At 44.3% G+C, this 16,303-nt stretch overlaps 1 protein-coding gene across 1 annotated transcript in view; it reads right to left on the bottom strand.

Moving 5' to 3' along the window:
• Positions 1-16,303, bottom strand: part of anos1 (anosmin 1) — a 40,879-nt gene that overhangs the window by 22,800 nt on the left and 1,776 nt on the right. Inside the window, exon 2 of the mRNA XM_080037727.1 lies at positions 11,940-11,987. Coding sequence (XP_079893853.1) covers positions 11,940-11,987 — 48 coding nt within the window. The remainder of the gene's footprint in view (positions 1-11,939; positions 11,988-16,303) is intronic.

Genomic DNA, 16,303 nt, shown 5'->3' with positions numbered 1-16,303 from the left:
AGTTATTTCTTGCTGAATGAGCGGATACGTAGATCCCAAAAGCGGCACTCTTAAAAAGAGATGATGGCAGTGAGAGCTCCCTGCAGGTGTGCTAAAAAAAACTGACAATCTGTCAGCGTTTCTCCCCAGCCACACCCACAACCTGACATTTAAGTAGGGAAGAGGAGGACTGACGACAGATGTCTTGCCAAAGCAAATAGGACGGGCTGTATATAATTACAAAGGTGCTTCTCATCAATCAAGGGCCTGATTCCTATTTACACAGTTTGGTGCTCAATCTAAACCATGGCACTGCTTGCTGCCAAAAGTTGGCTTGGGAGTTCCATAACATCTTTTCTATAAGTTCTTCTGCAATTTATTTATGTATCTTTTTGGAAAGGTGTGGGTGGCTGTATCTCCTCTAGGTCACACACAAGATACACACCCTTATTGTCCTAAAATATGTACTCCTGCGTTTATATGTTGACATTTTAAGCGTGTTGCATTGGCCTTTGAAAGTCAGCACTCTATACCACTAAATTGCTAATTACAGCATACCAAACATTTTTTGAATGACTTTCAAACCATAAGTAAACGTTGTGAATGGCACATGCATCTGACACTCTTCTATTAATAGGGGCCCCATCAATAGGTATGTGTAGTGGCTTGGACGCCTCATACGGTTGCACATCTTGCACTGTCGATTTGCTCGGCTCGGGGTTTGACTTCTGAGAGATCTAATCTGGGAAAACACACCGTGGAACTGGACTAGAGAACATAATTGAGCTGGACATAGTGTATCTGCTGGCTTTGGTTGCCAACGTCTGGGTCTCCCCACAAGCAAATCTCTCCAGCTGGCAACACAGCTACCATCTGTTTGAATGGAGTGAGGAATGCATGTCATTATCCCATGTGATGTTAACATATTTCTGGACAAATTTCAGCTAAATAAAAGACACAAATGGACTTATACTCTTCAGATGTAAACAAGACCACAGGGTGGTTTTTCAGTGGACAATGGATGGGTTGGTATAGTCCTCACAAAAAAAGCATTTTGAGCGGTTGATTTCCCCTTTGTGCTCTTATCTTCCTACCCAATAGTGACACATTCTGCATGGTTAAGTAGGAACATCCATAGCGCTCTTTCACTCCCCATTTCACGCTGTAATAAAACGCAGCGGTTGTTACTCTGGGGGACCCTGAAAGGCATTCTGTGGGGGCCGATGAGAGAGTCAGGCTGAATGGCAGCCAATGCCACAGCCCATCTTCACTTTGTCATGGCTCGGAGGGGTAGAGATAGAGGGAGAGAGATTGTGGGGGGATTTGTTGCCGTGCATAGAACTCCCTTTCTCTGTCGCAGGAGCGTGGTTATCTCCACCCATCGTAAAAAAAAATAAAAATCCTTACTGCCCCCGAGTGAGTGACTGGAATAACATAAACCTTATGGATAAAGTGCTAATATAAAATGTCACGCAAAAGTGTTTTGTTTGGGCTAATGAAGCATGAACTGCTACCGGTCCATATTGCCCCTCCAGGCCTTACAATACATACACTGTGTTTATACAAAATAAAGGATGGGCCGCCCGTAACTCATACTTAGTAGTTGACATTTTCTTATATTGCCAGAACATATTTGTTCAGTCATGGGGCGATGAGTGAGACGGCTATGACGGATCCTGTTATTTTGTAAATTAAACTTAGCAGACACATAAAACCAGGCACTGGAAGAGAACTTGTGGGTTTCCCTGCGTCTACATTTAGGCCGTTACACAATTAGGATTACCCCCAGCACTTTTTCTCTCTCTCCGTCCGTATACCAAATAGCTGAGAGGGGTGACATCATCGAGCTGAAAGCTTTGATCGCAGCGCTGACGGTCATGGAGAAGCGCCTCCAGTAGATATTTACAAGGTGCCTTTGCCTTGCCCCTTGGGATGGAGCAGCTCCTCTGCCAGACACAGATATGGAGGAATCTTTGTTGTCGATCATACACATGGTAAATCTCACCTACAATATCATTGAGTTATGGCTATTTTCTGCTGCCTTGGCGATTTTCACACTCCGACCGGACTCAATTATTCCTTGAGTTCTCTGCTCATATCTATCGACCCATCCAGGAGGAAGTAGCCGGGCTCTTCTCTCTCTCTCACTCCTCTACTGCACTTACTCAACGTATTCACTTACTTCTCACTCTATTTCACTTTTATTTGGCTGTCACCCCCCCCCCCCCCTCCCCACCCACCACCTCCACCCCCATACTTCCCTGGTTTCTTCTTAGTTCTTTCATTCTCTCTCACTCTCTCAGACAATGGCCGCGTTTCCCAGATTCGATCATTCTTTGCGACCAAAGAAGGCTCGAAAGAAGGGTTCGCCTAAGAAGGGGCGCTAAGATACGGGTGTTTCCCAGATGGCTTCTTAAGTGCCTTCTTTGGAGAAGCAGTAAGATGAAGCGAAAGAAGCTCTTTAGTGGGAGCTGTCCACCGCGGTGGTGCTGAAACTGAATAAATCGATGCCAGGCGAATCGATCACCCACCTCTTTATCAGCGCATAAGTCACACACAGCGCCCCGTGGTCTCCCCCACTCAGGTGGAATTAGGCTACGCATGTATCCTGTGTGTGGGGGGGGGGGGGTATGTGGGTGCGGGTGTGTGTGGCAACAAGTGTATCAAAGTAGTAATCAAGCCCATTAGCGCATATATACCCCGTGGATATAGGCACACACATGTGATGTGAGAATGGAAGAAAGCGGCAGCAAAAGAAACAAGCGGGCACCGTCGTTTACCGCGGAGGAGATGGGCGTCTTAGTGGACGAGGTCTGGCAGCACCGGGGGTTTTATTCGTTCTTAAGAGCGCTCCAAAGAAGTACTTAGCTCCAAAGAGGTTCTTAACGAATCTGGGAAACGCGGCCAATGTCCGCTCTAACCTAGATACCTTATTTCCCTTTGTTTTGGGCTTCCATCTGCACTAAGCCACCGGTTTCCTACTCTGAAAAATGGATATTTTCCAAAATTCTCTCCCAAGTACAGTAGATACATTGGAAAACACCAGGTTCACATTGCAGTGTGGACAAGAATGAGCTTTTTATCATGTGATATATCTTTCGCAAACACGGCCAATGCACTTTTCCTTGCCAGCAGTGTTCTGAGGCAATGTTTCTGTAGCCTCCAACTATTTTCCTGTGAACCTTTGTGTGTGTGTGTGTGTGTGTGTGTGTGTGTGTGTGTGTGTGTGTGTGTGTGTGTGTGTGTGTGTGTGTGTGTGTGTGTGTGTGTGTGTGTGCTTTTCTAGCATACTGCCAACCACACAACAACACAGGTGATGTAACAGACACATGGTTTGTGTCAGTTTTAAGACATTTGCACAAGCACACACACAAAAAACAAAGTTATCTAATGAAATGTGCCAATCACAGAAGATCCAAGAAATGGTACTCAAGAGACATTTTGAATCCGGCATTTGAGTTTATGTTGCAATCTTGGAAGTCGAATCATCCAGAAAAAGCCCAAATTTGGTCAAAGTGGAGGAAGGGTTGAACTGGGGTGGGACATGCAAGCAACAATACCAATGTGGCTGACAGCAAGCAAGCAGTTGCACCCCACATACCGTGACATTTTATAAAGAACAGCTGATGGCTGGGAGAATTTCATACCCTTTTGAAGCGTTCCAACAACAGCCAGTTACCTAACACTGTGTATGCAAAAAGCATAAGTAAGTGCTTCCATTATAATACGTCTCAAGTAGCATTTAATGAAATATCTGGATTTTAAAATTGCTTGATTTACAAACCAAAAAGATACTCAGTTCACAGTCCTTCACGACAAACAAAAAGGATAAATTGCTCACATTGGAGAAAGACGGAGAGAATGTTTGGCACTTTTGCAACAAACAAAAAAAGGAAAAAGAAAAGCAAATTAATCTAAACATTTCATCAAGTGCTGGGGCTACGATCCGGATGAGCGTAAAATGATATGCTGGCAAGGCTTTCCAATAAGTCTCTGACGTGCCATTAAGTTTGAAAGGACTGTGAAAATATAGCGAGTAAATCAGGAAAAAGATATCCCCAATCCTGAGCTGTTATGAAGTCTAGACGCAGTACTTCCTCAACCTTACGTGACCCCATGGTGTGTTAAGTCCATGAGATATTGTGTATTTAATGACCGTCCCACTGTAAATCTGCACAGGTGCGTGCAGAGCAGATCAGGTGGATCAAAAAGATTAAACAGCGCGCTGACTTGAGATGTGAGTCCGAAACTCAATACACATAGTGCACGCATGGGTTCTGATAAATACGACATGAGTAATGAAAGGAAAGAGGAGTAACGGAATTGAATTGAGGACATCTATCTTGAGCCGTCGGAATCATTCCTAGTGGTCAATGTTAGTGTTTCCTTTGCAGTTCAATAACGAGCCGTCTGTAGCAATACGCAACACCTGAGAAATCCAGAAAGTGTCAATGTGGTTTCGACCGTGTCTGCTGGAAATGATCGACAACAGACAGAATAAAGGCTGCAGGCAACATTTCTTAATTCGAAGTAATACAAGATAGGTTTATGACAACTCTTCTAATTCTTTCAGAGTAAGATTGATACCAGACTCCTTCCAATCTCTCTTACACGAGTAATGACACATTTTCCAAATCTCGGAGTGTTTTACAGCCCTGAGAGAGGGACGTATGCTGTGAAACGCAGCCGGTTATAATTCCTTCATATTTACAACCAACTAAAACACTGCAGAATTCCAGCTCTAGCGGGGTTGAACTGAAATCTATACGGTTCAAGACTTTCTATTTTGTTTCTCAAGAGCAGGCCCGGAGACGGTGAGTAACCTAGCAGGTGGTGTCGGAGACATTTCTTCGAGCATCCCTTTAATTATTAATTTAAAAGCAGTTGCGGGAGCAGACAACAAAGAGCTGAAAAGGAATAGCTTGGCAGAAAGTGAGAAGAAAAAGGAGGAGGAGCAGGAGGGGCAGTGCATGAATTATACATTTAGCCCACAATCAGAGGTGCCTGCCTTATTTATGAGCATAAAGCCCACACAGCTTAGCCAGAATTGTGCTTTGTCTGCTGTGGAATGCAATAGCAGTTCACTTAATTCTTAATGACTCTGAAGTTTCACCCAGACACCGCTCACACTCACACACACACACCCACACCCACACCCACACACACACACACACACACACACACCCACACCCACACACATAAACACACCCTCCTCAGTGAGGGCTCCTTCTCTTACAGGTTCTCTGTCATCTCAAAGTTGTTATGTTCTGCATTGACAAAAGTCAAAATTACAGTGGCTGTAACTTGAGCCTCACTTATCACCTATACCTCTGGGCTCAGTTTACATTTCGTGACAATTAGACTCAACAGGATGTATCCATCATGTGAGGTCAGATTGGTGATAAAGTGGCCCAGCTGTGACGTTGCATGGGAAAGCCAAGCCCTCTCTCCACCGTTCTCAGAATAAATACCACATCAAATGCGCCCCAACTCATGATTTACTGTATTTGCTCCCCACACCGCCTCATTGAATAATGGTACGATGACAGACACATGGGATCAGAGCTGAACATGGGGATCACGTGATGAGACGCTTCCTCCACTATAGACACTTGGATTTAAAGCCAGGGTAATACACTTGCGTTTTCACCATGCCGAACATGAGAAACTCATTTATGTCATGACGAGGAGAAGAGCGAAAAAAAAAAACAAGCCAAAGGATGTCCGCCCTGCTGGCTTGTTCCTACGCTGACTGACTGCTCAAGCTGCCACGAGCCCCTCCTTCATCTCAAATGAAATGAGACCTGAAGATTCTGTCTCAATGTAGGCCAACAACATGTAAAACATGACACGCCGTTGAGGGGAGCAAAGCCTTCACTAATCCCATGCTGCTGCAGTCACATTCCACCACTATCTTCTCCATTTGTTTATTCGAGCCACAGAAACACTTGAGATTCACACTGATCCAACTTGCTCTCCACTAACAACTCCCTATACTCTCTTTCAGTATCTTTACATGTTTAGCACATATACAGATTGAGAATGTGCAGCCCAATAACAGTGTCATGGTGCCTCCTCGTTTAAAGTGATGGCTGCTATGTTTGTATTTAAAAAAATCTGAGAGCAAAGACTTTACAAAAGAGAAGGCAAAACCACGCAAAATAACCCCCCCCCTGAAAAAAGGCTGTTTTCTTCATCTCTAACAGAAGTACAGTCTGGAAAAGTGGACATTAGTCTGCTGAAGTAGGCATATCCCAGTCAAAGGTTAAGAAAGCTGTCGATCACTAAGCCGTTGACACACATTCTGCTTTTTCCATCGTCCTAAAAAACTGAGGGTCGGGGGGGTTAGTCTCGATGGGGTTTATCTGCAGGATACAGCAGCTCTGATTGGAGCTGCAATACATTGATAAGACCACGTCGTCCACTAAGTACCACAGCTTTAAGATTCTTACAGTTTTAATCTTCCTTGGTTGATGTGACTCTTGGCATGATTACTTTAGTAACGACACACATTAACACGGACGCTAAATAGACCCGCAGAGTCCTTTCTTTCTTTGCTTTTCAGATCATCTCAACTTGTAAGCATGGTAGGAAAAAAAGATAGCAAAATCAACATGAGAGGTACGCTTGTTTTATATGATACTCAGCCAATCCATCCTCAGAGCTATAGAATAAACACTTGGATGAAGGCAGAGGATTGTCTATAGTGTGACTTGGTCATTACTGCTTAAAGAGGATTTTGCAGCAGCAGCAGCGTTGATTACATTAATCTTTCAAGAGATAAAAAATCCCTTCTGACAGGGAGAACGTGATGAGATCAGAGATGTGAGATCTGCGAAAAGCTTAATTATCTTCAGAAATAAATGGACACAATTTTAAAAGAAGGCCCCTGTGCTCTGCGGCGGGATCAATAAAAACACAGGTCGGTATGAGACGGAGAGTCAGAGTGTGTATCTTTAGTGGAGGGAGGATTTCCTGGAGAGCTCCAACCATCACTCAGATACTGAACAGACAGCAGCCGCAGAGAGCTTTCACTAGCCGGGGGAAAGGTGTAAAACGGAGCTTCCACAGCCTCCTCTCCTGTGGCCAATGTCTTTGGTTTTCTTTCTGCCGGCCGTGGGGGGTTTTGTTCATTCTCTGCCACCCACCATGTGAATAATGAGCTCCACAGATAGCAGCCAATGAAGCGACACCCCCCCCCCCCCTCACTACCACCACCACCACCAACACCCCCTTTAGCCAATGAAACTTAACAACCATGTCCAGATCAGGTCCTTCCTGCTGGGACTGACCAGCCCTGCTTCACATTCGTCCTCCGCCACCCACACACACACACACACACACACACACACACACACACACACACACACACACACACACACACACACACACACACACACACACACACACACACACACACACACACACACACACACACACACACACACACACACACACACACACACACACACACACACACACACACACACACACACACACACACACACACACACACACACACACACACACACACACACACACACACACACACACACACACACACACACACAGCCTAGAAACTAGATTAAAACACACAGGAAAAAGGCTTCTGAGGAACTACAGAGGTGTCTCTTTGCACAATCTCCAACATCTCAGAAATTCTTCCACAGATCTGTGAAATAGAAGATCGATTCAATCAAACTGACGAGGACTGTTTCTCCAAATGTTAACACTTTTCCTTAGCTTAGCTACACTGACAAACCAGACACACTGCCTGCCCACTTGACAGATTGATGTTCTAGTCCAGCTTGCTTTTTAGGTGTCGGTGGCGGTAATTTGGTAAAACACTAGGGAGGTGAGACCAACGTCTGGCCCCAACATGACCAAAAGGCGCTTTCTTTGAAGTCAGTCCCAAGCGCCTAACAATCCCCCAAGCCATGCCCAGCCGTAAACTAACCAACCAGCCCTCACTTTATCACATCTTTTCACCGCGCCTCAAAATATACTACCTACAGCCATAAAGAAAAGGATGACCACACAAAAGGACTTGACAAACTGCATTGACACACTTCTCAAAAGCCTCAAGCGAAAAAGGGATTTGGGCAAAGTTGTTTTTTAATAAAGAGAAAAGAAAGAATGAGGCTGTCCTTCTGATTTAAATTGTATAGCTTGGACTGACCCTGAAAAAACCCAATGGGAAGTTTGACCATTTCATTTTGGCGTGAGAAAATGTGGGGGTTTGTTAGGGTGAGGGGGTGGGGGGATGGTTTGACAGTGGGCTTTGAAAGACACTTTTGAATGAGACATAGTAGCATTCCAGCGATTGTTATTCAGACAAACTCCGCTCCAAAAGCTTCCAACATGTGAGGGACGACGAAGGCGCGTGTAATCCAAACGAGTAAACACTTCTTATTCTTCCGTTGGTATGTGCAGCTCAGGGACGGAGGGTGATGGAGAGCCACCTGGTGATATACGCAAGCCATCCATGAAAAAGATACACGTCTCATTTGCCATCAAAAGGCGACCGGACAATGTTGCTTTCTTAAGGTTATCCCTCGCAGGGATAAATAAAAGGACAAGGGACGCAGCTGGTTTAGAGAGAATATAAGTGCCAAGCCAACATCTCCCAGCTAAAATATTTTTATATTCCATATAGTATATACTGTAGATATTTTAATTCTCTTCAGCTCACCAATCACCATTCAATGTAATTCATTGAGAGATGAGTCTCAAAGGAGGAAAAAGTATATAGCAATTGATAGAATAAAATAAAAAACGATCAGGATATGCAGTTTGTTTTCAATGAAAATATTACACTTTCTTCCTGAGGAATTAGAAGTGATGGGCACGTTCCAGTGACTCACCACAGGCCAACTTATCCAGGCATAATGAACATGTCCTTTCTTCTCCCTTCCTTCCCGGAGAGAAGTTTGGAGTAATGAAGCGCACCGCTTTCTTGCAGACATCTAGCTGCCTTAAGTCAAACCTAGCATTTGATTCGGAGCCTGGATCACACCCATGGGGGAAAGCAAAAACCCTGCTAATATCAGCCATGCTCTGAATGTGGAAAGCTTCTTGGCTGCTTCTGCGCTCTCTACCATGCACACGCACAAAATGCATTTTCTTTGCACCAGCAGAAGGAGAGAGAACACCCTGGAGTTTTTCTGTTCCTTTTTTTTCTTGTTAAAACTTTTTAGGGAAAGCATCCAAACTTCTCAAGTGGGGAGCTCTAACAGTAGGGAGACTAAATGACAATAGCTCATAGAAATGCTGCTCCTGGCACCCCCCCCCCTTCAGCACCACCCGCTGAATGGAGTTTGTCTGCTGGTCCAGTGTTGTGGCATGATAATGACTCCCTGGCTCTCCAAGTGCCACCTCGCTAACTTGCTCTGGAGAGAGGGCAAGCAGGTTAATTACCATGACAATGGGGAGACTGAGAGCGGGGGGGGGGCGACTCTGGACACTGCATATAGGAGATGGCCGCGACGACTTTCGCATCACAAATGGCAACAGGGGGCTTTGATTTCCCAAAACGCAGACAGATGGACGGGGTCACCGCATCTTTGTCTAAATTATTAGGCAACAGCCCTTCCTCCCGTTGCTTCACAGGCAGGGAGGCTGAGACTCTTTAACAGAGCTCTTGGGTGGACAGGCCTTTCTGCCCTAACGCACTCCCAGCGAGCCACCAGCCTTTGTCCCTCTGTTTGAGTGTGTGCTGTTCATGAAGTGAAGAGGCTAATCAGCGGCCGTGGAGCTATTCACAGGGAACCACTGTACAGCATGGGCCCATTTGGTGCAATTGTTAAGAGTGGCCACAATAGCTGTTTGTTTTGACGCAGTGCACACAGGCCCTGAGTGCGCACTCCAGTCGAGTTGAGGTGAATGGGAAGTGTAGTGATGTTTGCTACCAAAATATTGACTTCTGGCCACAAATTAAACGCCTGCGCCGTGCCCCTGCCTGGCCTGCATTGCTGAACGGCTGAACCAAAACCTTGGATACAATTAAATGAATTCAATTCAGAGAGCCCTTGGAACTATTTGGAATGGTAGAGTGGCAGAGCACTGCAGTAACACAAGCATATCATTATTTTTAAAGGGCTTACATCAAATCCAGCCTCATTTATTTACAGCCTACAAGTAGGATCAAGAAGTGCTAACTGACATGCTTGTTATAGCAATGGGAACAAGGAGTCCATTAAAGAGGTTTTTTGGACATTTGCAGAGTTTGGGCGATGTTATTCTGTTGATTATGAAAACAGTATGCTGTGCTTGGACTCACAGCCAGCGAAAGCCTTTTTCTTTTTCAAACATAAAAAACCGGGGAATGAACAGTGCCAAGAGCCAATGTTGGACATTACAGTGGAAAGGAGAGTTTCACAGCAGTATGGCTAAAACAAAAGGAGATTTGCCTTCTTAAGTGCAAACATTCCACTTTTGAACTTGTCATACAAGGTTTGAAATACTATTACGGGCGTTGACTTTATCACATGTTGATTTAGGGACAAACAGAAGATGCTTTGCCTTGAGATGCTTAAATTACTATGTGGCGTTCAATCTTAGAAATCAAAAATAAAGTCAAACAATATACCAGTTTTTATATGTACAGTACATGCAGAATGAGACAGACACAGTGATGTGACCTGTAGTGAGCATTTGCTTCGTTGAGGAAGGGCAGGGAAAACATCTATACATTTGCAGATGCAGTAGAAAGCACAAAGCACAATGGCTCTGCTGTATCCCATGCAGGCAAATGCAAATTGCCAAGGAAACAATTTGAAATTCAAAGAAGGAATTTTCTAAATCAAACGCAGAGGGGTCATTTTGTGAGGCACCTGATACTAGACACTGACTGTGATTAATATGTACACCAAATGTAAGGCTGTGTTAAGTAAGCATAAGAAGAAGAAGAAGAAGAAGAAGAAGAAGAAGAAGAAGAAGAAGAAGAAGAAGAAGAAGAAGAAGAAGAAGAAGAAGAAGAAGAAGAAGAAGAAGAAGAAGAAGAAGAAGAAGAAGAAGAAGAAGAAGAAGAAGAAGAAGAAGAAGAAGAAGAAGAAGAAGAAGAAGAAGAAGAAGAAGAAGAAGAAGAAAATGCAACGCATTTGCCTGAATTTCCAATTAATCATTATCACTGCAAACCTAAAAGACTGTGGACTTTTTCAGAAGAAATAATTAATACAGACAAATAATAGATCTAATCTGTTATTGCCTGGACAATGACACACATCCTTGTTTTTCATTCAGACCGTGAATATGTGTTGTCTTGTCTGTGTCCTATTTTGAGTCCTCTTGGGGCTAACAGCATTGAATCCCGGTTTCACGGTCTATGTGTGAGGAGATGAGAGCCTTTGACAGCTACGGGGAGCATTGTTCGGATTTCTACTCTGGGCCAGGCTCTGCTAGCGTATATATCACCCCTCTGCATTTCAGCTCCACGCTGTTTTTCTGTCTAGGCAGCAGCGTCTCTGAGGGCCTTGTCAACAGCTCCGGGAGAATCTGATAGAGTATGTCAGCGCCATCTTTTCAGGGGAGCTGTCAACACAAGCTTTGTATCAACCTTCTTCGGGACAGGGCACGAAAACGCAAACAAGCCCCGCGGGAGGCGTATATACCGTAATGCATCCCACTGAAATTCCAAATGACAAGAGTAGGAAAAACAAGCAAGCTCTGCTTTCATAAAAACCGACAGGGGCATTTAACCTCTCCAAATCTCTTTTTCAATCGTACCACCATTTATCAGAGCAAATGAGTATCAATGAAAGCAAAAGTAATCCAGTGAGGGGCCTGGCTGAGAAGAAAAGAGTTTGTTCTATATCGTGAGTCTATGTCAACAGCTTTCAAAGTGATTCCTGCGGGCATGACAAAACCTGTCCTGTCGTGACTCGTACACTTTATGTGGCATTATGCTCTGATAATGGGGCATGTCTGTGGCATGTGTCTCTCATTCATGAAACTACAACTACCTTGGAGCACTGCTTGTGATTCTGGCACCACACCAAGGATCCATTATTCTGTAGAGAAAAAAAGAAAGAAAGAAGGAAAAATAGAATTAGTCATCAAGATATTTTTGATATTACATTCACAATTATCAAATTATCATCCAATAAATATGCAGCATGGACACTCCCAATCCTATCACAGCTTACACATCTTAATAACACTTTGCCTTCTTTTGAGTAACAATAATGTACTCAGTAGGCACTTTTCATCGACAGCCTTTGAGTCAGCTTTGCGTGCTGCTGAGTGCATGTAACCCAAGCAGGAAAGTGGGATCACCATGCACCAGGGCCACGGCACACCTCTGGTCAGTTTCACAGCCGAGCATTTTTGACCTCAGCTTTTCTAAAAGGTCCTGTTTGATCTCTCCACAGACGTCCCCAAGGTCAAACCGAGGCGGGAACTGATGTCAGCACTCCTGTGTGGACTACAGATACCACCCAATTTCCTCTAATTGCTGTGGAAGTGCCACCTTCTGCGAGGCCAACATTTTGTCCCAAATGGGGCAGCGGTGGTGTATGTATAAACCCTCTATAGTGTAATAATGTGGAGAGTTGTCGAGCAAAGGACCAGTGGGGGTAAATGGCTTGTGCAAGTGGTCATTTCCTGAATTCCATTAGGGGGGGAGGGGAGAAATACGCCAAAAGTCATTCTCTGCAAAAGTAATTGTGCGTGTGTGGATTGCAAATGCAAGGCGGCTGGTGCTTCAGAATAAAAGACCAGCAGTTGCTCAAACATGAAAGAGACAACATGCGTGAATGTGCTGTATGATCAGAAAAAAGGGGGACACTTAGGTCAATGTTTTTTTTAACCTGCAATAAGTGATTTTCTGGAAACCTGCTGCGGGCATAGGGGAAACAACATTAACTTTTCATCACCTTCTGAATTGATTAGGGCGAATTCACTGCTATACATCAGGGGGTAAAAGCAGCAACATTAGCGTGAATATGGAGTCAGGTTTCTGACTTAGAGTAAGTCCAATATTTACTCTCCTTCTAGCTCTGTTTTTGATCTCTAGCAAGGATGATGCTATGGTCCGCTTTGTTCACCAGCTAATCTTGCTTGAAAACTGCTGAAAATGAGGCTATGAGAGCGCTCAGAGTATCCGCAACGTGAGCCGGAGCTTCACTTTTGCGCTTCCTCTGAATGAAAGCAATAGAGCGCTAGGACACAGCCAAACTTTAGGGGGTCTTCTGAAGGCAAAAAAGTCTGCTGAAGTTCAATGCCAAGTTCAAAGCCTTTTTCCCACAATGTAATCCAGAAGAAATTTCCCATGAGACCTTGGCAGAGAACTTATCATTAAAGGGTTTAATTTGACATCCAGTACCAGTTAGTGCTGCGCTTTTAGTGTCAAGGATAATGGTCAGATGGCTTCAAAGGAATTCATGATTGTATAAGAGAATAATTTGAAAAAAAAGCCTGATAAGGATGAAAAATATATGAGAGCCTGTAAGCTCCAAGGAGACGAGTAATAGTTGTTTTGTTTGTTAAACGGGTGGAAAAGAGTGCAAAGTTGGTCGAGGAGTTCAGTGTGAATCAGCAGGTTCCCTGCCCTATTTTTCTGTGTAATAGAACACCTTCACACTGCTTGGCCTGATGTTGATTAAAACATGAATTATTTCTCACTCACGTCACTTTGTACTGTGATGCATGATTAAAATCCAAGTGGAGTTGGCTAACTTATAAAAAATGATCAATCCAACCCACCTAAGCCAAAGCCCCATGGTTGGTGACACGCCGTAAATAAAAACCTTGACATTTACACCGGCAGCCAATGCCTGCGGATAATTTATACAGATTGTCACAACTGTGGAACATGTCCTAAATCATCAATCGTGCTTTTGACACCTCTCGTGGACCATCCATCAAGATCCAGATCCACGGAACGGCTAATTTTGCTTGGTGACAGCATCCCCTGTAGCAAGAGAGAAGCTCAGCAGGATGTTGCCCCAGCTGTCCAGGCCTGACCCCACTGTGTCAGGGACCAACAGGGGAATAATTATAGGTCAGGCCTTCATCCTTCTGACTCACCATGACATTCCTCTGCTGGCCTGAACATTACGCAGCGCTGAGGACTGTCAAGGACTCCACTCAACTCAATGTGTTCCAGATAACTTCCTGTGTGACTGGGGGTTTAGCTGGAGAGGAGCCCAGAAGATGGACTGTATGTACGTGTGGTTATAGGGTGAACTATACCTGCTCTGCTGGTGACAATGGTGCAGTCGTGTGCACATGATGGGGATTTATCACGGAGATGCATTATGGCTGTTGTCAAGCTGAGAAGACAGAGCAGGTGGCCAGGGGCGTGTTGTATTGTCTAGACAACCCGAGAGGAACATGGACAAAACCCCCTTTATCTTTGAGGGTAGTAGCATTCCACCTTTTGGAAATGGAACTATTTTGTGTCCCAAGAGCCGCTGATTTGGAATAAATGGATCTCACATAACACTGATGAATTGGTTTTATGAAGGGGAATACTTTATGTGTTCCGCCATTAAACTACAGGAAAATACCCCTGGTCTATGAGACCTACTGCAGTTATGTAAACAGGACCCCGGACTTCAAAGGACAGACTGGTGTCTGTGTGTCCTTTGACAGTCCAGGGGTTCTGAGGCAACACCAAAATAACTGATCCTTAAGGGCACACATGCAGCACTAAAATAAAGGGCCTCAAGATTTAGGCTTCGACTTGAGTGGGTGCGAAGGGCTGTGGTCAGTCCATTCATCAATTATTCACTTATTCACTGTATGAATTATTTGACAGGGGCTCTGAAAGTGAGCTAATGTGTTCCACGCACCGCCAATGTTAACATAAAAGGGTGTTTCAGAAGTCTCATACTACAACTCGTGTAAAGTTGCCCCCTCATTTAGCAGGTGAGGGCTACAGCAGCACAGGGGAGCTGAGATTTACGGACTTGACTGTCATGGTTTGAAAGCATTTACGGAGACGTGAGGCCAAGCTACATAGACCCCTATTTATCGGCTGTCTTCACTAATGAAACACTCCACACATGAGACGAGCACTGGCTGAGGTTTCCTTCCACCACAAGTTTTTTAATATCAAAAGGCGAAAACAAGGGGACACGGAAAAACTACTTTCCGATGTTTTCTCAAGTAAGGCGCTTAGAAATGAATGACCGAATTTAGAATGTTACATTTTTATTGCTGCGAATGTAATAACAAGACCTCATGGACACACCTTGTTTTTGGCTTCACAGGTCCCCACATAAATAATCCACTACAAGACTGATGCTTTCAGAATACATTATTGCACAGGGCTCCCAGCGCGCTCTTAATATTTTAAAGTGTCCGAGGCTAATATTTATGGTTGGGTGTTCCCCTCTGTCTATTGTGCTGGCGTGACAAGTTCCCCAAATGTGGCGTAAAATGTCAATAAATCTGTATTTGGAAATACTATTGCATCAATAAATCTACACTTGCTATAAATCTGACAACCAAATGGACGACCCATGGGTTTCCTAACTCTGCAACTCCACGCTTGTTTCCATTTCACACTAATTCATAATTGCGACGATTAAAAAAAGAAAAAAAAAGAAAAAAAGAAAGCCTCGGATGTGTCCTCCGATTCAGCCACATTAAAAGGAGAGACACGTGGGTGTTCATAACATCTGCAAGTGCTAAATTGTCCAAGTATCATTCCAGTATTCACAGAATGTTCATATTAAAAGCTGATATGAAAAACAGAGTTTTACATCCCAGCTGCAAAATATGTTAAGAGGACAAATTGTCTCTTTTTACCATAACCAAAAATAAGTAGTGGTCCATATATATTACTATATATTGAGAAGACACAGTCAAATATTAAGAAAAAGCAGTAGGCAAAACAGCCTTTGACATACAGCCCAGGTGTTTCATTTCCATTAAAATGGAAAGTGTTGTATGTCTTGGTTTCCCTATCGGGTATATTAAATGACCCCTGAAGGATGACCTAGTTGAATTAAGAGGTCTGTCGTCTCAATCATTGGAGTGGAGCTCTGAGCCGCCTGTAATAAGATCTGGCAGAGGAAACAGATCCACCTGTAGGTTGTGCTGACTGAGCATGCTCCATGTGTTGTGGCAACAGCACATAAGAGCTTATCACATTTAGCACAATTGGGCGCCAGCGTTTAGCAGGAAGGTGACCTCGGGCGGAGCGTCATCGGTTGGCCAAGTGTGTATCCTCCACATGCCTATGAAGTGTGATGCTGGCATTTATTGGCAGGGCCAGGGGGTAGAGGGCAGAGGGGGGGGGGAGCCATTTGTTTTTGCAGCTGACCAGACCCCCCATTTTCACATGAAAGGACTGTTGAGAACACAGTGCCCAAGACAG

This window comes from Ammodytes marinus, assembly GCF_949987685.1.
Source record: "Ammodytes marinus genome assembly, chromosome: 12".
In the NCBI taxonomy this organism is placed as follows: Eukaryota; Metazoa; Chordata; class Actinopteri; order Uranoscopiformes; family Ammodytidae; genus Ammodytes; species Ammodytes marinus.
The sequence above is the reverse complement of the archived record's forward strand: the minus strand, read 5'-3'. Positions and strand labels throughout refer to the sequence as shown.